At 38.5% G+C, this 27,487-nt stretch overlaps 1 protein-coding gene across 2 annotated transcripts in view; it reads left to right on the forward strand.

The window, feature by feature from the left end:
- The window catches only part of gig (TSC complex subunit tuberin), a 613,633-nt gene that overhangs the window by 269,339 nt on the left and 316,807 nt on the right, over positions 1-27,487 (forward strand). For both annotated transcript variants that reach the window (XM_090372592.1, XM_090372593.1), the window contains exons 17-18: positions 17,130-17,252; positions 22,258-22,377. In XM_090372592.1, coding sequence (XP_090228718.1) covers positions 17,130-17,252; positions 22,258-22,377 — 243 coding nt within the window. The remainder of the gene's footprint in view (positions 1-17,129; positions 17,253-22,257; positions 22,378-27,487) is intronic.

A 27,487-nucleotide genomic window follows, 5' to 3' on the forward strand; every position in this document is an offset into this window, starting at 1 on the left:
AATCCTTTTTGAGAGATATAAGACAAGACTGAGTTTTAGAAGGATTGAAATCAACTAATTTGTCTTTGCCCCACTGGAGAATTACCTGGAGATCGGCATTAAAGGAATTGGTAGCAGATATTCGAGAAGTTGAAGCTGATTGAGCAGGACAAGGTTTCTCAAAATGGAAAGTGGAATGCAATGTGCTATCATCAGCAAAACTATGGATAGGATTTCTATTCAATGGAAGAAGGCCATTAATATACAAGAGGAAAAGAGTAGGGGAAAGAACTGAACCTTGGTGGACAGAGAGAAAACTGGATAACCAATTACAAAAAACAGTTGGCAAACCATAAGATGGAAGCTCGTTTAGAAGACCTTTATCTATCACCAGTGGATCGACACTAACGGAATCCATACTGGCAATTGTTTATCAGGTGGAAGGTTTCTAGGCAGTTTAAGAGTTGGCAGTTAATTGATTTCTCCATTACTTTAGAAAGAGTAGAAGTAACTGCAATGGGACGATAGTTGGATGGGAGGGATTTGTCACCCTTTTTAGGAACTGGCTGGATATGAGCAAATTTCCAAGCAGAAGTAAAAACACCTTTGGAATAAGAAAGTGAGAAAAGGTGGCAAAGAAAAGGAGTAAGTTCAGGAGCACAGGTTTTGAGAACAAGTGGAGAAATAGCATCAGGACCTGGAGCTTTCTTAGCATCAAGATTTGTCAAAATCTTTCTGACATCGTTTTGACAGAAGACCACAGATGCATTGAATATAGTGTTGGGAGGTGTTTTACCAAGATCATTAATACATGAGCTGGAAGAAAAATGGGATGCTAGCAGGTCAGCTTTATCCTTGGCTGAAGTGGCAACAGAACCATCTGGTTTGGACAGAGGTGGGAGCAGAGATGGGCAAAAGTTGCAGTCAATAGCTTTGGCAAGAGACCAGAATGCTCGGCTACCATTAGGGCAAGACGCAAGTTTTCTACCCAGAGCCTGTTCAAAATCTAGTTTGGACTGATTAATAACTTCTTTACAATTGTTGCGAGCTTTGGTGTAGGCAGAAAATGAAACTGAAGAATTGAAAACAAGCCAATTACGATATGCAACATTCTTCTCTTGAACAGCCATAGCACATTTATTGGAAAACCAAGCTTTAGATAAAGGACGAGATTTTAAAGTGGAGTGTGGAATGAAGGATTCCATTCGTACCAGAATAATTTCTCTGACACGATCTGAGGAAACTTTGACATCAGAAGTTTTGAAACAGCAATCCAACCAAGGAAAAGAAGAAAAGAAATCTCGCAGATCATCCTATTTTGCATTCTTGTAATGCCAAACAATACGAGATTGGGAATAGCCATGAAATAAAGGCTCCATTGGAGAAGAGACAATCACCAAGTTGTGATCTGAGGTGTCTAAAGGGCCACTCACTTCGACCGTGTACTTAGAAGGGTTGTTTGTGAGAAAAAGATCAAGCGTGTTGGCTGTATGGTTAGGATTGTCCAGTATCCTTGTAGGTAAATGAACAATCTATGCAAGGTCATTAGTAATTGCAAAAGCCTCAGCATCTCGACCAGCTGGGTCAGTATGACTAGAAAAAAGAAGCCAGCTGGAGTTGTGAACATTAAAATCACCAAGGAAAATTACCTCACTGTTAGGAAAGTTGGACTGGAGAAAGTCAAGTTGCAAAGAGAGGAAGTCAAAGAGCTCCAAGTGATTAGCGGAATTGGGAGAACGGTAGCGACAACAGATGAATTTGACACAATGAAGTAGAGAGATTTTAAGCCAGAGAAGATCAAAAAGAGGAGATTTCAAATTACCAAGTCTCTGACAGGGAATATCGGAACAGACATATGCACAAGTACCACCTTTGAGACGAAAGGAATTATACAGCGAGTAGTAGTAGTAGTAGGTAATAGTTTGGGCAATTGAGATGAGCAGTAGTTGAATCAACCGATAACTGAGATTCTGTCAGAAAAAATACATGCGGTTTGGCAGACTGCAAGTGGATATGGACATCGTTGAGATTAGAATTGATATTTGCAAAATGAACTAACAAGTGTTTGGGAGGTTTACATCTTTTCGCAGATAAGCTTACTCTATTAGTTTGACAATTCATGGTGTATTCAATAATAAGGAAAAGGGAGGGGAGTGGACATGCTATATGGAGTAATGAAATCTTTGGATATGGCATACACATGGCCTCGACAATGCCCCCCCCCCCCCCCGCATACACACTACTCGGACTCCCTCCAGTCACTATCTGGCAGAGTAGAGGTAGCAAGATTATACACTAGCTGATCTGGAAGCCTCCTAAAGAGTTACCAGTAGGTTCAGTCCAGTGTACTAACTAGCGGCCGGCCTGCGAAGACCGTTTTAGAGCTGTACCCTCGAAATGTAAGGAAGATTGGATCTCGCCATGATGTTCATCATAACCTCAAAAGTCATCAGTAATACTGCATGATTGAAGAAATGGGGAAGGATTGACTGGAATTAGCTCTTGAAACTAAACACCATTTCAAGCCTCCAATAAGCAAAGTGGTGGTATTGCACCGGTTGATGAGAGTAATCTACCACCTAGTATTGCCTGGTAACACATGGGGGGGGGGGGCATTCCTCCATGTGGTGTGGGCCCCACACCTTGACCCCTGCTTACGCTGGTTTGCACCTGAGTGGTTACCCATAGTGTGCTTCTGCATTGAGGTTATACCCAGGATTACTGACAGTCCCACCATTGTGAAGGTGCAAGCAGAGGATATGGCTGTCACAGATTGTCCGGACATTGCCAAAATTGGGTCCACTTGACTAAATGTTACCCGAATATCAGCTTGTACAGCTTGTCTGGTGTATCTGAGAGAATGTTTGTGACAACCTCATGTTGATAAAGGTGTTTTGCCTTTTCACGAATGATGAGTGAAGTTAATGGAATTTTATTTTGCGTTCGGTCTTCTATCCACAGATTTAAAGCTCATTGATTTTATAATGTTTTGCCACTGACAAGACACTTTCACCAATAGAAATTTTGTCTAATAACTCAGTTTTACTCGCTAATGTCTTCACCTTATTTGATCTTTTCGCAATTCCCTTGTTATTCGTAGCCATATTTTTGTACGGGTTAGAAATGAACTTGTCCACAATAGTCACCTTTTAACCGTTGACACAATCGAAAAAGTCTGTTTTACACTGCAAAACGGTAAATTTTTTCACTTTTGTAAGCATATAAATTTATCCAATTTATAAACATATACCGTATTTTCCGGCTTATAAGATGCACGGGCGTACAAGACGCACCCTTGTTTTGGCCACATATTTTGGAAAAAATAATAACCCTTCTATTATCCTTCGATACTGTTTACGGTGAAACTAAGAAGCAATCTTTTACCGACTGATGTAAACAAATATGGCAACATGGCGTGATACGGGACGTAATCAGGGGGTAGGTATTAAAAATAAATTAAATGGAGTTACATTTATTTTTTTTAAATTTTTTTTATTAAATGGACTTACAACATGGAGCTTTTATTCAGTTCATAAAACAGAAAAATTTTTTAAAAATATTTATTTGTTCTTAATGAAATCATCATAATATTCAAGATATTCACTGTCACCATCGTCCATGTTATGAGCGATCTCTGAGTCAGATGAATCTGTTTCCTCATACAAAAGGTCATCTTCTGTGCCATCAGGTGCATTGGTTATGCCTCACTTCCTAAATGATCATACTATTGTCTCCATTTTAATTTCATTCCAAGCATTTTTGACCCACTGGCAAACCTGTACAATGGTAGGTCTTTTGATGTGCCCTGTTGATGTTAGTTCATGCCGTGGGAGCATCTTCACGCATGTAGTCCTTGAAAGGCTTATTTATTGATACATCCAGGGGTTGCAATTGACCCGTTAACCCTCCAGGAATTACAGCCATTTGCATGTTTAAACTTTTTAATCTTATCTTAGTACAATTAGTTAGGTGAGACCGGAACTGATCCCACACGAGAAGCGACGGCTTCTTGCGAAGTCTGCCAGGACGGTGTGACCACACCTTTTCCAGCGAAAACCTCACGCCATGCTCATCCATCCATCCTTTGGGGTGAACTTGAATAAAAACTCCTGCTGGAATGCTTTCTTTTGTCATTGTTTTCCTTTTGTTGTTGTTGTTTGGTTTTTAGGAGCATTAGCAACTAAGGCCATATTGCTCCGGGATATGCGGTGGTCATTCCCTGACCTTTCCGCATCCTCCGCATTTGGTGGTGACGGGCTCGAACCCCGGTCTAATCAACAAGCATGTGCTAAGCACTGCTGCTCCTTCCCACCTGGCTACGGAGGCGCCTGTTTTCCTTTTAAATATTAGTATTGGTGGTAACTTGGTACCATCAGCACAACATGCCAGCACTGCTGTAAAATGGGATTTCTCATTGCCGGAAGTTTTAATGGTCACAGATTTAGCACCCTTAAAATCAACTATTAATGAAATGTTTGTTTCTGAAAAAAGCTGACAGAAGTAACGTAACAGAAATTCTTACTCACCCTAAGACAAATACGGGCGTCACTTTCTCTTTGTAAAAGACCGTTGGAATTGAAAAATCCCAATCCAGTCTAATTAACCCGCCATACCATAAAAGTGCGAGATCATATTATAGAGGAAGCAAACACATGGGATATTAAACAAGTTTTTGCTTATGTCGGATTGTGAGATTCATATCACGCAGATTTCAACAAATTTTCCACGAAAAAAAGATTACTGTTATGTATTGTTGCCATAGATTGTAACCACTGATAATTATTAAAAATATATTTCAGCAGATAAATCTTAAGTAAAATTGGTGTGAATTTCAAAGGGAAGTTTTCACAACTCAGTTTACCGGCACTGCATCATCGAAAATGCATTTCCGGTAGTCTTTAGGCCTAATCTGACATTGACCATATAAGACACAGGGTGATTTTCCGAGTATTTCTTTGCGAATAAAACCGCGTCTTATAAGCCGGAAATACGGTAAATTAAAGCAAACGACGAAACCTGCCATGACAAGCGCATAACATACTGAACGAGGATTAGCTGGAAACATCCAAGCTCGTGATTTTGTCACCCGTCTCTCCCACCCACTGAGCGCTGTTTTGACCAGGCAAGATGATTTTAGCCACGCCCATGTTTTTTATGGCGGAAAATGTTCACGCCGCTTTAAAATTCACATTTTTTTAGGTTTCATTTTATATTAAATCAGCGACCACGAATGCAGATACCGTGAATACTGCGGGTTTACTGTATAACTATTATTGTCTAGCATATATTTTGTGTATTAATTTCATACGGACTGCTTGCCATGGATATGTTCCAACATGAAAGGGGTGTATGCTTTGAGCTCAATATCAGCAGAGTGACAGATATTAGTGTAGATAATAAATAATTAAGTTTGTTTATGATTTTAGCACTATTTTCTTTAAAAAAGTGCAGTATATATATTAGTTTTTTTTGAAAACGAAATGCACAAGTCATAATCCTTATGGGTTTTGGTAATTAACTATACAAGGTGTCTCAAAAATATTGGTACAAACGTTTAGGGGAGGTAGGTAACATCTACAGGAATGTGAATCGCATAGGAACCCATAACCGGAAACGTCACCCTAAGTCGGTACACGGCGCTGTTCATCAGTTCGCGAGAGGGAAAATTTCTGCTTTACTCATTCAAGCAGTAGTCGCCACACGAAGAGCATGCATCAATATACAAACTGTGAGCTGGCAGACATGCACCTACTGTATGGATTAGCAGAGGGCCCACACGGTGTGCGCCCCCATGCGGCACAACATCGCTTCGCAATAAATGTGTGTGGAGGTATGGTCGGTGACTGCTTAGTCGGCCCATACCTATTACCATCCCGTATGAACTCCGTTAAATATCGGATCTTTCTTGAACAAGTTCTACGAGGATTACTTGACGATGTTTCAGCAAATGTGAGACGCAACATTTGGTTTCAACATGACGGGGCGCCTGCCCATTATGGAAGGTGTGTTCGTGACCATTTGAACAGGCGTTTTGGGCGGCGATGGATTGGCCATGGTGGACCCGTTGCCTGGCCCCCATGCTCACCTGATTTATCGAGCCTTGATTTCTTTCTGTGGCCCGGGACCCCTCAAATCTATCGTGTATGTATCATCTGTGGAGACGGAAATGGATCTCGAGGCGAGATTCGTCTGTGCTGCTGCTATCAAAGAAACTCCAGGTGTGTTCGACTGTGTCCGCCAATCCATGCTGCGTCAGTGTCGCACATGCATCTTGTTTCATGGTGGAACCTTCGAGCATCTGTTGTAACATCATGAAATGCATCTATCTCGTACTCCATTGTTAATATTATGTCAAATAAATGTTTGCCACTAATTACTGTCTTGTGTCATTTCTGCTTCTTGTGCCTCTGCTACTACTTTCCTGTGACGTTTCCGGTTATGAGTTCCTATGTGATTCATCTTCCTTTAGATGTTACCTATCTCCCCTAAACGTTTGTACCAATATTTTTGAGACACCCTGCATAATATCAGTGTAGATACACCATAGTTAACCTATAAATTTGAACTACATATATAGTGTATAAGGCATCGTTTTAATAGTATCTCATATTGTGGGTGCCTTCACAAATCATCTATTATATATTAGTTTTTTGGATGATAATTCTGAATGCTTTTATTGGTTTGACATTTGTTTAGTTTCGGGATCATAGTGATGGATCAAACTTTCATCCATGATGACTAGCTGTAAAAAAAAAAAAAAAAAAAAAAAAAAAAACTTGCCTTGGCTTTTCTGGCACATCGACATTTCATGCCTTGGCTTTTCTGGCACATCGACATTTCATGTGCACATATTCCATTTCCTTCTTCTGATAAGGGGTCAGAAGTTGGCATTACAATTGGTCAAATAGTAGGGAATTGAAGGTGGCAAATGTCATCTTGGTGAACATGAGCCATGTTTCTTCCACTTATGCTCTGAGTGGTTGTGGTGGGGACAAAGTCCTTGATTTATGAATTATCATCCTGTATTTGGTTTACTTTGTAGGTAGAGGTAGTGTTACAAACAAACACATCAAAGAAAAAGGTATCCCCCCATCCTGTTATGTATTGGTTTGTAGGAGAATCCATTTAACAAATGGATTCTCCCAATTCTGTGGGAGAATCCATTTGTTAAATGGATTCTCCCACAGAATTTTGGATAAGTATGGTTGAGAGGGGAATGGTGGGGAGGGGATTGGCATTTATGGTCATTGCCATTATACACATTCCTTACTTTCTGAGCTTAACAGATGGATCTCAAGGATCCTATAGACCCATCAGACAAGGCTTTCTGCCAGGGTAGAAGCTGTGCATACTAAGAGTGAAGGGCCCTGTACCTATTGAGGGAAAGAGTGGTACCATATACTATATTAGATCAAGTGTTCAGATTTAGAGGATCAGCATGTAGATTTAAAGATTAGGGGAGAATATTAGAGTATTATAGAGCCAATTATGGGTCGTGTTATGCTGTAGTTGAGAGAACTGAGCGAGTTGAGAGAATTTACTGACACTGGAAATGTAGCTCATGTATTTGTTCTTTATATTGTACACCATTAATAGGATAAGGGGCATCCTTATCCATACTGTATTTGAGGCTGTGGTTTTGGATGGAAAGAATGACTTAGTGGAGGATAGCTCCCATTTGGAGTCTGGGTGCGAGGTTAGCCTGTGCGGACATTGCTCCTTAAAGCTCTTCAAACAGAGAAGTTTTTCCTGATTTATTTTCTGCTTTATTAGTTTAAATTGTCATATTACCTTATTTTCTAGAGTAGCTTTATATTCCTAGTTACGATACTTAGTTTAAAGTTTAACTTAGACAGAGATTTTGTAGATATTACTTAGTATCGGTAACGGTATCAAATCCACGTGTCACAAACCAAATTTTTTTTTTTTTTTTTTTTTAACCAAATTTAGTCGATTTATTAACCAACTGTTATATCAAATTATCTTCTATAAGTAGATTATAGACCTAGTCAGGAGCCTTAGTTTATTCTAAATTGAGATAGCGAGATTTGGAAGCTAATCAATACTTACGAGTCCGTAGAAATACCGTTCGTGAATTCCCGCCATTTTTACACGATAGCATAAGCTTAGTGTCGTATAGTGCATAATATAATATTGCCAATTAATCAGTAAATCTATTAATCTTGATAAACTTTATTGTCAATTAAATTGTACTTTTAATTCTATATATATATATATATATATATATATATATATATATGTAACGACTTAATCTAACAAATAATTAATACATAACTATAGTGGTACACGTGATACGGAAGTTGTATAAAGGGAACTCGTAGAAAACACTAGATACCGAAAAAAAAATATATATAACATAACTGTTTTGGGATATAACTTAAGGATTTAATTTTTGTTTTGAATTTTATTGAATTAAATCGGAATCATGACTCTGACCAGAGCAGCAAAGCAAAAGGCTCAAGCTAATGGGAGTGCTGTGGTTCAGGGGAGAACTGAGGGGGGCAGTTGCCCTCTGAATCACAGTCTATTAAAATGCACTGTTTGCTTGATTTTTGCGGAGCAGTCGGGTACGGGACATGATACTGCCAAGGGGGATGTCTTTGTGTGTGCACGATGTAAGGAGTGCAAGGAAATCAGGCGACAACTCAGCGTTGTTATGGGCCTTTATGAGAGCTTGAAGGACAGGGTGGATGCCCTCGAAGGAAATAAATTGAGGGGCCCATCAAGCTCTCAGCTGCCCACATCAACGCCAGAGCTTGCACTTGGTCATCAGGCAACACAGAAGCAGCCCCCTAGGCAGAATGCGCTGGTCCCACAGGAACTAGTAGTTGTTGGTGACTCTATTGTCAGGGAAACGGGGAACATGCTTTGTAAAAAGGATAGGTGGAATAGGACCAGGGTATGTCTGCCAGGGGCAAAGGTTGATGACGTTGTAGAACGGATATCATCTTTTAAGGGCACAAAAGGTGATATAGTTGTACACGTTGGCACTAATGATATTAAGAGTAGGAGACCGGCGGAATTACTTAGCAAGTACAGGTCACTGTTGAAAAAAAGCCATGAATTAGGGTTGAACTTGAAAGTGTCTGCAATTCTGCCCAGACACGATAGGAGGGAGTATATGATGAGAGCCTTGTCGATCAATTCGGCCCTGGAGGGATTGTGCAAGGCTCAAGGGGTAGAATTTTTTTCAGCCTGGACTGTACTTGTTAACAGGAGAGATTGCTTCTACAGGGATGGGATACACTTAAATAGAAAGGGTGCAAGAATTTTTGCTGATGCTGTCGAGGCAGTGTTAGGTGGGTCGGAAAACTGCTAGTTGGGGGGGATACAAGGACTAATAGATTAACAGTAGCCAGTGGCAGAGGTGGAAGTGATTCTTGCACTGCTTCTATTGAAATGAGCAGAAGTCTGAAAAACAGGATGCAGGATATTTCAGAGACTGCTGGTAGTCATTGCGGTACAAGTAAACACATGGGTTGTGTTAGGGTAGCTAAGAATAGAAACAGGTGCATGTATACCTGCGTGTACACCAATGCTAGGAGTTTGGTAAATAAATTTGATGAATTTGAGGTATTGCTCAAAACATCAAAGGCAGATATTGTTGGGATATCAGAGACGTGGTGTCACACAGATATAAGTAATGCGGAACTGGAATTTGGGGAATACAATGTGTATAGAAAGGACAGACAGGACAGGAGGGGAGGAGGGGTTATGCTATTAATTAAGAAAAACATAAAGTCCAAGGAAGTGAAGCCAGTCGACATCGATGGACAGGGCAGCGTCGAGTCAGTTTGGTGTGACATAAGCATAGGGAAATCAAAATTGAGAGTAGGAGTGTGCTATAGGCCTAATGACTCTGATGAGTATAATAAGATATTGTACAGGGAAATAGAGTGGGCCAGTAAATCAGAGAGTCTTATAATGGGGGACTTTAATTTCCCAGATATTGACTGGAATTTGTGGGTTGGTCACTCGCACACTAGCAAGGCTTTTGTGGATTTATTGGATGATTGTTTTCTACATCAGCATGTTCGTGAGGCAACGAGAGGGAGCAATACTCTTGATCTGATTATCAGTAGTGATTCCTCATGCATTAAGAACCTGCAGATAAATGAACCACTAGGTGGCAGTGATCACAGTGTGTTGAAGTGGGATTTACTCAAGGAGGTAACTACCATCAGAGGTAAAGGGAAGGGTTTTTGTTTTCGTAAAGGCGACTATGATGGTCTGAGACAGTATTTAAATTCTATACAGTGGGACCAACTGATGATGTTACCAACAGCAAACTCAAAATGGGAAGCATTCAAGGAACTAATCTTGGAGGCTACCAGGCTTTACATACCAACTAAGAAATATTGTTCAAGGTTTAGGCCTAAATGGTTGTCAGATGAACTAATGAGACATGTGGCAGAGAAGAAAAATGCATGGGATACATACAAATTAATGGGTGACATGGAAGCCTATGATAGATATAAGTTGGTCTGTAACCAAGTCACAAAGGAGATTAGGCAGGCAAAGGCAGACTATGAAAAATCCTTGGCAAAGGATGCAAAGAAAAACAGAAAAGAGTTCTTTACATACTTGAACTCGAAAAGGAAAGGGATGAATCAGATTGGTCCACTGGATATTGATGGTTCAACAGTTGAGGATCCTGCTCAGGTGGCTAACAATCTAAACGAGTATTTTGCATCTACATTCACGCATGAGGAGTTATTCAGGAAGGAGAATGATGTAGGTAAAGTAAACATTGGCAGTGAGCTGGATGATTTTGTAATAACTGAGAGGAAAGTGGAGGAGAGATTGTTGGGGATAAACATAAAAAAGGCACCTGGGGTGGATGGGATCTATCCAGTTATATTAAAGGAGGCAGCAAAGGAAGTAAGCAGACCCTTAGCCATAATTATGAGAGCTTCCTTGGACTCAGGGGAGGTACCTATGGACTGGAGATGTGCAAATGTGACCCCAATTCACAAAGGAGGTTCAAAGGCTGACACAAGTAATTATAGACCTGTTAGTTTAACTTCTGTTCCAGGTAAATTAATGGAGGCACTGGTTAAAGAAGCACTGCAGGATCATCTAGACAAGAATTCAGTTATAGCTCAGACGCAGCATGGTTTTGTTAAGGGCAGGTCTTGTCTGACCAATTTGATTGGATACTATGATGTAGTCACAAAAGAACTGGATGCAGGGAATAACTTTGATATTATATATTTGGATCTTAGAAAGGCTTTTGATACTGTTGCACATGGAAGACTGCTGCACAAATTGGAGCAGTGTGGCATTGGAGGCAAATTGCTGCTATGGATAAGGGGATGGTTGAGTGGCAGAAGACAGAGAGTGGTAATCAATGGACACTGCTCAATGTGGACTAATGTTATTAGTGGAGTTCCTCAAGGTTCAGTGTTGGGTCCGTTGTTGTTTTCGGTGTTTATGAATGATATTGATGATGGGATATCAAGTTTAATGTCCAAGTTTGCAGATGATACAAAGGTTGGCAGGGTCGTTAAGGGCAATACTGACGCTATGCTGCTGCAACAGGATCTGGACAGGTTGAACAGATGGGCTGAGAGGTGGCAAATGAGGTTTAACATCGACAAATGTCAAGTGCTGCATATGGGAAACAGTAACCCCAGAGTAACGTATCAACTCTGCGGTACTACACTGACAGTGGTGGAGAATGAAAAGGACCTGGGGGTAATTGTGCAGGCAGATATGAAGTTCTCTGAGCAGTGCAGACGAGCTGCAAGAGTAGCTCATGGTGTCTTGTCAATGATATACAGGAATTTTTCTAGCAGGGATAAGGAGGTGATTATTCCCTTGTATAAGGCAATGGTAAGGCCACATCTTGAGTACTGTATACAGGTCTGGAGGCCTCATTTCAAGAAGGATGTAGAGCTGCTGGAACGGGTACAGAGAAGGGCAACAAGATTAGTAAATGGAACAAAGGGTTGCTCTTACGAAGAAAGGCTTAAGTTTTGCAAATTACAGAGTCTGGAGACTAGGCACCGGCGAGGTGATCTGATAGAGGTGTATAAGGCTTTGAATGGTTTGAGCATGCTCAATGCCAATGGGATTCTTCATCTTTCTCAGAATAATCACCTCAGAGGGCATAAATTCAAATTGAGGAAGGACGGATGTCGGATAGATGTGCGGAAATTTGCCTTTGGCCAGCGGGTGGTTGGTTGGTGGAACCGACTTCCATCACTGGTTGTTGAAGTTGATAGCCTAAACAAATTTAAAGCTCAACTGGACAGGTATTTCGAACGAACGGAGGGGTGAAATGGGAGTGGGTTTTTTTTTTTTTTTTTTTGTTTTTTTTTTGGCTGATGCTGAATAAGCTTGCTTTCTTGCATCATATGCCTCTGCTAATGCTAATGCTAATGCTAATGATCAATAATAGGTACTGAGCCATGATCCTGCTGTTGTATTTAAAGTTATGCTGTCACTAAATTTCACTTTTAACAAAGGTGAAAGCCTTTGAAAGCTTTGGCATGTTTTATTTTACCTCTTTTAACTCCATAGTGTCAAGAGCAATGGAAAGGCATTGCAGCTTTTATGCAGAGGCACATAGAAATTGTCATATCTCCCCGCTTCCCATTTTGTCAATTTTTACTTATCATTTTATCAGTGTTATTGTATTTTATGTTATTTTAAATATGCATTTTTCTAAAGTTTTATCTGTATTTATTATTTTACGTTTTATTAAATTATTCTGTTATTTAATATGTTTGTATATATTACTGCAGTTGTTGAGAGGCTGACAGATCTGGTGAATATATGAAGGCTATGGAAGCATATCCACTGTCCAGATATGAGAGTTGTATGTTGATGGTCTTTGTCCTTCTGGTAAATGGCATTTAGTATATCATAAAAAGGACAGAAGCAGTGTTCTTAAATTGGTTTCGATATAATGTCTTGCCATAAAAAGTACCATTTATTGATAACTAGAGTTGAAGAGCTATTGAAAATGATGGCCACCCATACCATGATTTTGGGTGTTGACTCAGTATGTTGCTCCTTGAGGCATTCTTGATTATCGCTGTCCCTGGTATGTCCCCAGACAAGGCATATTGCCATCACTGCATCTAGATAGAAACATGGTTTTTCTAAAGACAATACAATTATTTTCCTCAAGTAGCTCTCTCCTTGTGCCATTGCATAGCTATTGAAATAGCATAAGCAGATAAGGCGACAGATGGTTGTTTTCCTATTGTGCTCCCCAACACAGACAGGCAGGAATAGCATTAGTGGTGGAAATCTGACAGATTGCAGCAGATCTGTTGAACTTCCTATTCTGACATGCTTCTGAAATCATCATTGTTTTGGGCCTCCTCATCCACTCCAATGTCAATATGTTGTGTTAACTATACAGTTTCTGACAGTTGATTGATTCAATCCAGTCCCTTTAGCATTAGCATTAGTAGAGGCATATGATGCAAGAAAGCAAGCTTATTCAGCATCAGCCAAAAAAAAAAAAAAAAAAACCCACTCCCATTTCACCCCTCCGTTCGTTCGAAATACCTGTCCAGTTGAGCTTTAAATTTGTTTAGGCTATCAACTTCAACAACAAGTGATGGAAGTCGGTTCCACCAACCAACCACCCGCTGGCCAAAGGCAAATCCGCACATCTATCCGACATCCGTCCTTCCTCAATTTGAATTTATGCCCTCTGAGGTGATTATTCTGAGCAAGATGAAGAATCCCATTGGCATTGAGCATGCTCAAACCATTCAAAGCCTTATACACCTCTATCAGATCACCTCGCCGGTGCCTAGTCTCCAGACTCTGTAATTTGCAAAACTTAAGCCTTTCTTCGTAAGAGCAACCCTTTGTTCCATTTACTAATCTTGTTGCCCTTCTCTGTACCCGTTCCAGCAGCTCTACATCCTTCTTGAAATGAGGCCTCCAGACCTGTATACAGTACTCAAGATGTGGCCTAACCATTGCCTTATACAAGGGAATAATCACCTCCTTATCCCTGCTAGAAAAATTCCTGTATATCATTGACAAGACACCATGAGCTACTCTTGCAGCTCGTCTGCACTGCTCAGAGAACTTCATATCTGCCTGCACAATTACCCCCAGGTCCTTTTCATTCTCCACCACTGTCAGTGTAGTACCGCAGCGTTGATACGTTGCTCTGGGATTACTGTATCCCATATGTAGTACTTTACATTTGTCAATGTTAAACTTCATTTGCCACCTCTCAGCCCATCTGTTCAACCTTTCCAGATCCTGTTGCAGCAGCATAGCATCAGTAGTGTCCTTAACGACCCTGCCAACCTTTGTATCATCTGCAAACTTGGACATTAAACTTGATATCCCATCATCAATATCATTCATAAACACCGAAAACAACAACGGACCCAACACTGAACCTTGAGGAACTCCACTAATAACATTAGTCCACGTTGAGCAGTGTCCATTGATTACCACTCTCTGTCTTCTGCCACTCAACCATCCCCTTATCCATAGCAGCAATTTGCCTCCAATGCCACACTGCTCCAATTTGTGCAGCAGTCTTCCATGTGCAACAGTATCGAAAGCCTTTCTAAGATCCAAATATATAATATCAAAGTTATTCCCTGCATCCAGTTCTTTTGTGACTACATCATAGTATCCAATCAAATTGGTCAGGCAAGACCTGCCCTTAACAAAACCATGCTGCGTCTGAGCTATAACGGAATTCTTGTCTAGATGATCCTGCAGTGCTTCTTTAACCAGTGCCTCCATTAATTTACCTGGAACAGAAGTTAAACTAACAGGTCTATAATTACTTGTGTCAGCCTTTGATCCTCCTTTGTGAATTGGGGTTACATTTGCACATCTCCAGTCTATGGGTACCTCCCCTGAGTCCAAAGAAGCTCTCATAATTATGGCTAGGGGTTTGCATACTTCCTTTGCTGCTTCCTTTAATATAACTGGATAGATCCCATCCACCCCAGGTGCCTTTTTTATGTTTATCCTCAACAATCTCTCCTCCACTTTCCTCTCAGTTATTACAAAATCATCCAGCTCACTGCCAATGTTTACTTTACCTACATCATTCTCCTTCCTGAATAACTCCTCATGCGTGAATGTAGATGCAAAATACTCGTTTAGATTGTTAGCCACCTGAGCAGGATCCTCAACTGTTGAACCATCAATATCCAGTGGACCAATCTGATTCATCCCTTTCCTTCTCAAGTTCAAGTATGTAAAGAACTCTTTTCTGTTTTTCTTTGCATCCTTTGCCAATGATTTTTTGTAGTCTGCCTTTGCCTGCCTAATCTCCTTTGTGACTTGGTTACAGACCAACTTATCTATCATAGGCTTCCATGTCACCCATTAATTTGTATGTATCCCATGCATTTTTCTTCTCTGCCACATGTCTCATTAGTTCATCTGACAACCATTTAGGCCTAAACCTTGAACAATATTTCTTAGTTGGTATGTAAAGCCTGGTAGCCTCCAAGATTAGTTCCTTGAATGCTTCCCATTTTGAGTTTGCTGTTGGTAACATCATCAGTTGGTCCCACTGCACAGAATTTAAATACTGTCTCAGACCATCATAGTCTCCTTTACGAAAACAAAAACCCTTCCCTTTACCTCTGATGGTAGTTACCTCCTTGAGTAAATCCCACTTCAACACACTGTGATCACTGCCACCTAGTGGTTCATTTATCTGCAGGTTCTTAATGCATGAAGAATCACTACTGATAATCAGATCAAGAGTATTGCTCCCTCTTGTTGCCTCACGAACATGCTGATGTAGAAAACAATCATCCAATAAATCCACAAAAGCCTTGCTAGTGTGTGAGTGACCAACCCACAAATTCCAGTCAATATCTGGGAAATTAAAATCCCCCATTATAAGACTCTCTGATTTACTGGCCCACTCTATTTCCCTGTACAATATCTTATTATACTCATCAGAGTCATTAGGCCTATAACACACTCCTACTCTCAATTTTGATTTCCCTATGCTTATGTCACACCAAACTGACTCGACACTGCCCTGTCCATCGATGTCGACTGGCTTCACTTCCTTGGACTTTATGTGTTTCTTAATTAATAGCATAACCCCTCCTCCCCTGTCTATCCTTTCTATACACATTGTATTCCCCAAATTCCAGTTCCGCATTACTTATATCTGTGTGACACCACGTCTCTGATATCCCAACAATATCTGCCTTTGATGTTTTGAGCAATACCTCAAATTCATCAAATTTATTTACCAAACTCCTAGCATTGGTGTACACGCAGGTATACATGCACCTGTTTCTATTCTTAGCTACCCTAACACAACCCATGTGTTTACTTGTACCGCAATGACTACCAGCAGTCTCTGAAATATCCTGCATCTTGTTTTTCAGACTTCTGCTCATTTCAATAGAAGCAGTGCAAGAATCACTTCCACCTCTGCCAGTGGCTACTGTTAATCTATTAGTCCTTGTATCCCCCCCAACTAGCAGTTTTCCGACCCACCTAACACTGCCTCGACAGCATCAGCAAAAATTCTTGCACCCTTTCTATTTAAGTGTATCCCATCCCTGTAGAAGCAATCTCTCTTGTTAACAAGTACAGTCCAGGCTGAAAAAAATTCTACCCCTTGAGCCTTGCACAATCCCTCCAGGGCCGAATTGATCGACAAGGCTCTCATCATATACTCCCTCCTATCGTGTCTGGGCAGAATTGCAGACACTTTCAAGTTCAACCCTTTAAAGGTTCATCAGCTATATATATTGTTGGAAAGTCCATATTAAAAGCATTGCACACTCTTAGATGATTGTTTGCTCACCATTTCATTTGCCTCCTAATGTTTATGCATATTTTTATAGCATTCAGATTCCCACATCAGGGTGGCTACAAACATACTGTGTTTCTACTGTGGTGATCAGATTTAACATAATCATTTATATTCATACCTGTCACAGTTATGCACACAAATTTTAAGAGAAATACATCTATTTCAGTGATGAGCAGTGTATTTTAATTCTGTGTGGAGTTATTTTGTCTGTTCCCTCTTTCTTTCTTTCTCTCTCTCTGACAGACATGCTCACATATAGTAGTAAATTCTGTTAGTGTTAGTGCTAACTTTTTTTATATAATAACAAATTTACTAGCTTTGTTATTATGCTCTTTAGGTTATTAAGAGGCCGTTTGAACATACTGGAAGTAAAGAAGCATCAGATACACTTTTTATTATCAATGATGAGGAAGTTATAGATGTAAAGGCTGCTATTACAGGACTAATTAATATATTTAAGGTGAGGTACTTATGAAATTTATACATTTCAAATTTTATAGAATTTTATATATTTATATTTTGAAAAGTTATCAAATTTGTTCTGATTATAGAAATAATCAGATAGTCTTATGTTCATTGTATTTGCAGTGCACATATCTTATTTTCTTGTTTTTATTCATTCTGCTGATACTTTGTTGGCAGAATGGCAGACTGCTACTATAATACACTGTAATACTGTTCTGTTACAATAATTCTAAGTTCAGTTCTGTTAATGGAAGTGTTAACTTTTTTAGGCTTCATTTCAGCCCATTTCAAAGGTAAATATTATATTATTAAAAATCTTCATTATTTTAATAAATAATCCTTTTCAAGGCATCCTAGGTGTTACAAAGGAAAAGTATGTGTTTATCACACAGGAAGTTAAAAGGGCATTAATATTCCAGCATATAAGCATTGGTTCGAGGGGGTTTACAAATAGTTACTTAACAAGAACCTTAACCATATTTGATAACTGTTTGGAATTGAATTACAATCAAATCTCTAAGTGCATGCACTGCTGTACTTGTGCATTGACCAGTCAACCACGACAGGCCTCGAAAAAATCCATTACAGAATAACATAATTCATTTTTACAATTGCTTGCTTTTTTATCATTAGTTTTTATATTTTGTTTATTGTTTAAAAAAAATATGATTTTTAAAACAAGATTTACTAGTTTTATATCAGATTTTGCATAATGGCTTCTTAACAGTGTTTTTTTTGTGATTCATGCTGGAATTATATTTTTCTGATTTTCAGGTAACTTTCTTACTTTCAAAATCAGAATTATATAATTTTCACTATATTAGTCCGGCATCAATTAAAATAGTTACGTAAAACTAATACAGAGGCATGTAGGAGATCTGCTGGTACCCTATCTTTGTAAAACCCTTTCCTACTCGAAACTGGAGCATCCGATCATTCTGAAACTGTGACCCTTCAAGGATATGGTGACAGTTGAATTATTTATAGTTGACAAGAGTGAGGCAGAAAGAAGGTTAGAAGATGTTGGAGATAGGCTGTACCACTGAATGTTAATATATTACTTCTACAAGTTGGTCTGGTCGATGCCTTCATGATGCTTTGTCTTCTTTATAGTAGAAGACAAATAGATGCTGCTTCCAGTATTAGTGTTGTGATTTTCCAATATTTTTTAATATATTAAGGTGTGATATGATTTCAACAATCGAATTGCCTTAAAATCTAAATAAAATACTACTGTACTATTAAGTACTATACTGTGAATTAGTATTGAATATCTTGCGAAGTAAATGATTTTATACATTCTAAATACACAGTAACAGTGACACACATAGTATACATGTAATACGTAAGATAGAAAGAAATTGGTGTTTGAAAATTATTAATGCAGGGGTAGCCAAGTGGGCCCACTCTTTCACATTGTGCTGCCCATCGCCATGTAGGCATACTTCAAATGTTATGCATCCCTTGAGCTTAAAACTAGCATGTCACAAAATATAGTTTGACAATGAGTTTTGAAAATATCAGTTTTTAAAATATGAAATTATTTTGTTTCATAAACACAATTTTCATGAAAAACAAATTTGATGGCATCTTCCCCAGAATTTAACAATATTATTTAATTTAATAGTACCGTACAATAAGAATGTTATTTAGTATTATGTAATAATTTCTAGATTTTCATATTTAATTATTAAACGTGAAAAAAAAAGGAAAAGCTATAAACACAGATAAAAAAAAATTATTTCTGTTTTGAAAAATGCATAATTAATGATAAGGAACTGGTCGTGTGGCCTACAGCCCGCTTGCCTCAACAACTCATGTAACCTGTGACCTTCAGCATTTTATCCATTTTGCCCCTGAGTCAAAGGAAAGTTAGACAATTCTGTATTTTTGGAATATAATGCACAAATATGGCATTGTGGCACCTTCAGTATTCTTCCATCCTGCAGTATGATTGATGTTGGGATGGACATCATGGTGAGATTCAATCTTCCAATCAAGCTTTAAAATGATGTTTGCAGGCCAGCCACCAGATAGTCCCAGACCAAACCTATGGGTAACTCTGTAGGAGGCTTCCAGAACAACTGGTGTATGATCTTGCTGTCTCTCATCACTCTTACAGATAGTGATGAGAGAGTCTAAGTAGCGTGTGTGGAGGGCATTGCCGAAGCCATGTTATGTCAAGGAGCTGGGTATATTCTTGTCACGTGTATGCCATATCCAAAATTTTCATTACTTCATACATTTTCTGCCCTCCTTTTCTTGCTACTGAATACATAATTAATAGTCAAACTAATAGAACAAACTTATCTGCAAAAAGATGTAACCCGCCCAATCACTTCATTATTTATTTCACAAATATACTTAGTCTCACTTCCAATCTTAGTGATGTCCATTTCCACTTACAGTCTGCCAAACCTGACATACTTTTTCTGACAGAATTCCAATTATCAGTTGATTGAACCACTACTGATCTCAGTTGTCTTAATTATTCACTATATGATTCCTTTTGCTTCAAATGTATTACTTTTGCATTTGTCCACTCTGATATTCCCTGTCTGGGAATCGGTAATTTGGAATCTCTTCTTTTCGATCTTCTATAGCTTAAAATCTCTATACCCCATTCTGTCAAATTCATGTGTTGCCTCTGTTGTTATCCCAACACTATTAATCACTTGGAACTCTGACTTCCTCTCTTTGAAACTTGACTTTCTCCAGTCCAACTTTTCTAACAGTGAGGTAATTTTCTCTTGGTGATTTTACTGTTTATAACTCCAGCTGGATTCAGTTTTCTACTCACGTTGACCCAGCAATTCAAAATGCTGAGGCTTTTGCAATTACTAATCACCTCACACTGGTTGGTCATTTACCTACCAGAATACCAATCCCAGAATACCAGAAAAGCCAATCCTAACCACACAGCCAACACACTTGATCTTTTTCTGACAAGCAACCTTTCTAAGTACACTGCCAAGTTGCATGGTCCTCTAGGCACCTCAGATCACATCTTGGTGATGGTTTCTTCATCATTGGAGCCTTTCTCTTGTGACCAATCTCAACCTCATGTTGTTTGGCAAAACAAGAATGTAAAATGGAATGATCTGCAAGATTTCCTTTCTTCTTTGGTCAGATTATTGTTTCAAACCTTCTGATGTCAACGTTTGCTTAGATCGTGTGAGTGAAATTATTCTTGTAGGAATTGAATCCTTTATTAAACATTCCAGTTTAAAATCTCGTCCTTGAAGAGCCTTGGAAAAACCAAGGTTTTTCCAAGGCTCTTCAAGATAAGAATGTTGTATATCACAATTGAATTGCATTCAAATCTCCATGTTCGTTTTCTGCCTATACCAAAGCTCGCAACAATTGTAAATCAATTATTAATCAGTGCAAACTAGATTTTGAACAAGCTAAGAATAGAAAATTTGCTTCTTGTCCAAATTGCAGTTGAGCAGTTTGGTGTTTTGCCAAAGCTATTGGCGACACTTTTGCTTATCTCTTTTCTCACATCTGTCAAAACCAGGTTCTAATGCCACTTCTGCCAAAGATGAAACTGACCCGCTACCATCCAACTTTCCTTCTAACTCGTGTATTGACAATCTTGGTAAACCACTTACCTTTCCCAGTACATCCTATTCAGTGTAGTGTCACATTTGGTTTTCCTTGAAAAGGATGTCAGAGGATTTTTGAAGTCTTGATGGCTAGAAAATGCCAGGACATAGTTAAGACGAAATGTTTGTATGGGATGTGTCAGAGTAGTAAACTATCCTGACATACCCCGTGCAGTTATTTAAGCTTGTTCCCCCCCCAGCTTATCTTCTCATTTGTTTGAAACTTTGCAAACTTTGGTACATCTTGCCAATATTGGCTGTTGTGCAACAAACAAACAAACAAACAAACAAACAAACAAGAACTCCTGAGATGTGTAGAATCATTACTTTGACCCATAACAGATAAACATATGTATTTATAACTCTTAAATTTCTTGTACCCTTTAATTATCCTCAATAATATTGACAAAAACCCTTGCACCACTTTTATTCAAGCGTATTCTGTCTCTACAAAATGAATTCCATCTACCTACAAGTGTGAGCCATGCTGATAAATCACCCCCCTCCCCAAAAAAAACTCATCCTCACAGAATTCTCGAAGTCTTCTGTTAATTTGCAAGGTACTTTCAGTGTATAGTCCTTTCTGTTGTACTTAAGTAATGTCTTCTTTAGATAAATTTTATTCTTCGGGTATTATGTAAAGTTAGTTGTTGATCTAAGTGAACAAAACCTGCACTTCTAATGTTTTTATTTTATTATGAGTTGCTGGACATTCATTTCATTATTATCATCACCTTTCCTATCTTCTTGAAACTAGCCAAAAATTCATTCTTTAGGTGTGCACATCTGCCCCTGTTAACCTAGTTTAAAATCTGAATTATTTCACATGCAAATTTCTCCATCTTTATGCAATTTGATATTAACATTCTGCTCAAAAAAAAAAAAAAAAAAAAAAAATCACAGATTTTTGATACAAAGAAAAAACACACCATTTCTACTTCTGGAGGTAACAGCAATTAATTGAGTTATAATATGAATATTGCCAGTGCTCATTGAAACATGTCAAAGCATATTTTCAGAGGTGGAGTATATTCACACTACAGAAACAACAAAAAAATAAAACCAGAAAGAACTAGTTGGCCACATGTATATATATAATTTATTAATTTCAGAACATTGTCAGAGGTGGAGGGAACTTCTTTGGTATTTGGACTTAATACAATGCATTATGAACCTTCAAAGCAAAAGATATATTGTATTTTTTTAATTTTTGAGATTAAGAAATTGAGAAGGGTGATCTGCACAATTAGTCATATCATTTTATGAATGTTTTTAATGTTTATTAGCTTATGGCTTCTAACTATTTATACTTTATAAGTTTTGTATATACTAATTAGAATGTATGCAAAACAATTAAAAATTTAAATAATGAACACTTTTTTAATTTGGTAGAAAAAACTACATCTACTTCCATCAAACCATGCAGTTCGGGTATTTAAGATGATAATTAGTCATATACAGGCACATTATAATTCATCTGTGATTGAAGAGACAGGAACTATTCGGAAATCTGTAAGTTTTTTTAGGAGTATTTATTATTTATTTATTTTTAATTTGAAAGATTTCATTAGTTAGTAGTTCTTTTATCATTAGCAATAAATAAAGGCACATGATGCAAGAAAGCAAGCTTTTATAGCATCAGAGAAAAAAAAAAAAAAAAAACACCTCATTTCACTGATCCACTCACTCGAAATGCTTGTCTAGTCCTGCTTTGGATCTATTTAAGCTATCAACTTTTGCAACAAATGGAAGTTTGTTCCAACAATCAACCACACGCTGACTAAAGGCAAATTTCCACACATCTATTCTACAGCTGTCTTCATTCAATTTGAATTTATGCCCCCCCCCCCCCCAAGGTGTGGAATCTGAGCAAGAGGAAGAATCCTTTGAATTTGAGCTTGCTCAAACCATTCAAGGCCTTATATACCTCAATCAGATCACCTCAGAGGTGCCTAGTTTCTAGACACTGTAATTTGCTAAACTTAAGCCTTTCTTCATAAGAGAAACCCTTTGTTCCATTCACTAATCTTGTTGCCCTTCTCTGTACTCGTTGCAGCAACTCTACATCCTTCTTCAAACGAGGCCTCCAGACCTGTATGCAGTACTCAAGGTGTGGCCTGACCATTGCCTTATACAAGGGGATAATCACCTTATTCCTGCTAGAAAAATTCCTGTATATCATTGAAAGACATCATAAGCTACTCTTGCAGACCATCTGCACTGCTCAGAAAACTTCATATCTGCCTGCACAATTATCCCAGGTCTTTTCCATTCTCTACCCACTGTCAGTGTAGTACCACAGAGTTGATACGTTACTCTGGGGTTACTGCTTCCCATATGCAGTACTTTACATTTGTCAATGTTCAACTTCAGTTGCCACCTCTCAGCCAATCTGCTCAACATTTCTAGACCCTGTTGCAGCAGCGTACTGTCATTAGTCTCATTAACAACCCTGCCGACCTTCGTATCTTCTGCAAACTTGGATATTAAGCCTGAGATACCATCATCAGTATCATTAATAAATATAGAAAACAATAATGGACCCAATACTGAACCCTGAGGGACTCCACTAATAACATTAGTCCACAAAGAGCAGTGTCCATTGATTACCACTCTCTGTCTTCTCCCACTTAAACATAAATTTACCCATAGCAGCAATTTGCCTTCAGTGCCACACTGCTCCAGTTTGTTCAGCAGTCTTCCATGTGCAACAGTATCAAAAGCCTTTCTAAGATCCAAACATATGATATCAAAATTATTCTTTGCATCCAGTTCCTTTGTGACCACATCATAGTATCCAATCAAATTGGTCAGACAAGACTTCACCTTAACAAAACCATCCTGTGTCTGAACTATAACTGAAGTCTTGTCTAGATGATCCTGCAGTGCTTCTTTAACCAGTGCCTCCATTAATTTCCCTGGAACAGAAATTAAACTAAGTGGTCTGTAATTACTTGTGTTTCCCTTTGATCAGACTTTTTGAATTGGGGGTCACATTTGCAAATCTCTAGTCCATGGGTACCTCCCCTGAGTACAAGGAAGCTCTCATAATTATGGGTTTTCTACTTCCTTTGCTGCCTCCTTTAATATAACTGGATAGATTCCATCCACCCTAGGTGCCTTTCTTATCTTAAACATAAACAGGCGCCTCCGTAGCCAGGTGGGAAGGAGCAGCAGTGCGTAGCACACGCTTCTTGATTAGACCGGGGTTCTAGCCCGTCACCACCAAATATGGAGGATGCGGAAAGGTCAGGGAATGACCATCGCATATCCCGGAGCAATATGGCCTTAGTTGCTAATGCTCCTAAAAACCAAATAATAACAACAATAACAACATTATCTTAAACAATTTTTCCTCCACTTTGCTCTCCGTTATTACAAAATCATATAGCTTACTACCAGAGTTTAATTTGCCTCTGCCATTCCCCTCCCTGAATAACTCCTCATTTGTGAGTTTAGATGCAAAATACTCATTTAGATGGTTAGCTATTTGAACAGGATCATTAAGTGTTGAACTATCGATATCAAGTGGACCAATCAGATTCATCCCCTTCCTTCTAGAGTTTACATAAGTAAAGAACTCTTTGCTGTTTTTCTTTCCATGCTTTGCGAAAAGATTTCTCATGATCTGCCTTTGCCTGTCTAACCTCCTTTTTGACTTGGTTACAGACCATCTTATATCTATCATAGGCTTCCATGTCACCCGTTAAATTATATGTATCCCATGCATTTTTCTTCTCTGCCACATGTCTCATTAGTTCATCTGACATCCATTTAGGCCTAAACCTTGAACAACATTTCTTAGTTGGTATGAAAAGCCTAATAGCTTCCAAGATTTATTATGTGAATGCTTCCCATTTTGAATTTGCTGTTGTAACATCATCGGTTGGTCCCACCGTATAGAATTTAAATACTGTCTCAGACAACTGTAGTCACCTTTATGAAAGCCAAAACCTTCCCTTTACCCCTGATAGTAGTTACCTCTTTGAGTAAATCCGACTTCAGCACACTGTGATCACTGCCACCTACTAGTTCCTTTATCTGCAGATTTTTAATGCATGAAGAATCACTACTGATAATCAGATCAAGAGTATTACTTCCTCTAGTTGCCTTCCAAACATGCTGCTGTAGAAAACAGTCATCCAATAAATCCACAAAAGCCTTGCTTGTTTGTCAGTGACCAACCCACAAATTCCAGTCAATATCTGGGAAATTAAAATCCCCCATTATAAGACACTTCGATTTACTGCCCTGCTGTATTACTCTATTTCTCTTAGAGTTGTTTATTATACTCATCAGAGTCATTAGACTTATAACACACTCCTACTCTCAATTTTGCTTTCCCTGTGCTCATTTCACACCAAACTGACTCGACACTGCACTGTCCAGCCATGTCGACTGGCTGTACTTACTTGGATTTTGTGTTTCTTAACTAACAGCATAACTCCTCCTCCCTTCCTATGCTGTCTATCCTTCCTGTACACATTGTACTCCCCAAATTCCAGTTCTGCATTCTTTATATCTGTGTGACACCAGATCTCTGATATCCCAACAATATTTGCTTTTGATGTTATGACCAACACCTCAAATTTATTTACCAAACTCCTAGCATTGGTGTACACACAAATATACGTACACCTGTTCCTATTCTTAGCTACCCTAATATAGCCCATGTATTTACTTGTTCTGCAATGACTCCCAGCAGTCTCTGAAATCCCCATGCACATTGTTTTCTAGATGGAACTCATTTCTTTTATCAACTCATTTACTTGCAGTTGCTGCTCTTGCAACCTATCACAAAATAAAATGGCTGTTGGAATTTGTGAAACCTGGAAGATAGGCTAATATTGATTTTTTTTTTTTTAAATAAAAGAGCATTTTATTCATTACCACAATATTAATTATTCAATAAAAAGATTTATTCCTTTTTGCTACTGCTTCTAACTCAGAAACACTATTACGTACTGATCACAAAAAAAAAAAAAAAAAACCCTCCCCATTATTGTTTTATGCATAATCAAATGTTCAAAAATAACCACACTTTATCGAGCTATCTAGATAAACTGTGAAATCTACAGAGAAACTTGGCACTAATATCATTGATAACAAAATGAAAATAACCTCTTTCCACTATGTCAGACTGCAGTCTACAAAATGAAATAAAAATATAAAGAAGATTAACTTCTCTGAAGTTAACCTAAATCTCTTCAAACGTTTTGTTATCAAGGGTAAGGACAAGAGTGATGAAAAATTTTGAAAAGTAAAGAAAGTTTTATTATTAGATTTCTAACTTAGACCTACACAGTTCCATGTCTTTTGACATAATAAATGAACAGTGGATGTTAATGGAATTCTCTTGTATTTTATGTGTAAAGTTTCAGAAAATAGCTTGTTTTCAATCATTTTACTAATAATCCAGTATCAAATTTGATCTGATAAAATTTGAAAATGTGGCAAAGGTTTACAGACTGTCATCCAAATTCAGATGTTTCAGAGTTAGGGTTAAATTTCAAAGTGTCTGCAATTCTGCCAGACATGATACAAGGAAGTATATGCTGAGAGCCTTGTCAATCAGTTTGACTCTGGAGAGATTTTGCAAGGCTCATTGAATAGAATTTTTCTCAGCAGGGTCTGTGCTCGTTAACAGGATAGACTGCTTCTAAGTGATGGGATATACTTGAATAGAAAGGGTGCAAGAACACTTGCTGAAGCTCTCTAGACATTGTTAAGCAATGGCTGGAAAACTGCTAGCTTGGGGGTTGATTACACAGACAAATAGATTAATAAGAGCTGCAGGCAGAGGCAAAAGTGATTCTTGCACTGCTTCTATTGGAATGAGGAGCAGCCTTGAAAGCAAGTTACTAGGGATTTTAAGGACAGCTTGGCAAGTAAATACATGTGCTGCAGTAGTGGAGCTAAGAGTAAGAACAGGGACATGTATACTTGCATGTACACCAATGCTAGGCATATAGTAAATAAATTTGATGTATTTGAAGTGTGGGTCAACATGTCAAATGCAGACATTGTTTTTGATATCAGAGCCATGGTGTCCCTCAGATATAATTTATGCAGAATTTGAATATGGGGAGTACAATGTATACAGAAAGGACATCAGGATAGTAGTGAGGCAGGGATTATGCTCATAGTTAGAAGCACATAAAATCTATGGCAGTACATCCAGTTGACATGGGCAGCCATTGCAATGTTGAGTCAATTTGGTGTGACATAAGCACTGGGAAAGCATAAATGAGAGTAGGAGTGTGTTGTAGGCCTAATGACTCCAATGAGTACAATGAACAACTGTACAGAAAAATAGAGTGGGCCAGTAAATTAAAATGTCATATAATGGGGATTTTAGCTTTCCAGATATTGACTGGGACTTCTGGGTTGGTCACTCAGAAACTAGCAAGCCTTTTGTGGATTTATTGGATGACTGTTTTCTACAGCAGCATGTTAGAGAGGCAACAAGAGAGAATAATACTCTTGATCTGATTATCAGCAGTGATTATTAATGCATTAAGAGTCAGTATATAAAAGAACCACTAGGTGGCAGTGATCACAGTGTATTGATTTGGAATTTATTTAAAGATGCAACTGTCATCAAGGGTATAAAGTGAGAGGT

The sequence above is a fragment of the Mastigoproctus giganteus genome, chromosome 4 (assembly GCF_048544385.1).
Source record: "Mastigoproctus giganteus isolate SK-2022 chromosome 4, ASM4854438v1, whole genome shotgun sequence".
In the NCBI taxonomy this organism is placed as follows: Eukaryota; Metazoa; Arthropoda; class Arachnida; order Uropygi; family Thelyphonidae; genus Mastigoproctus; species Mastigoproctus giganteus.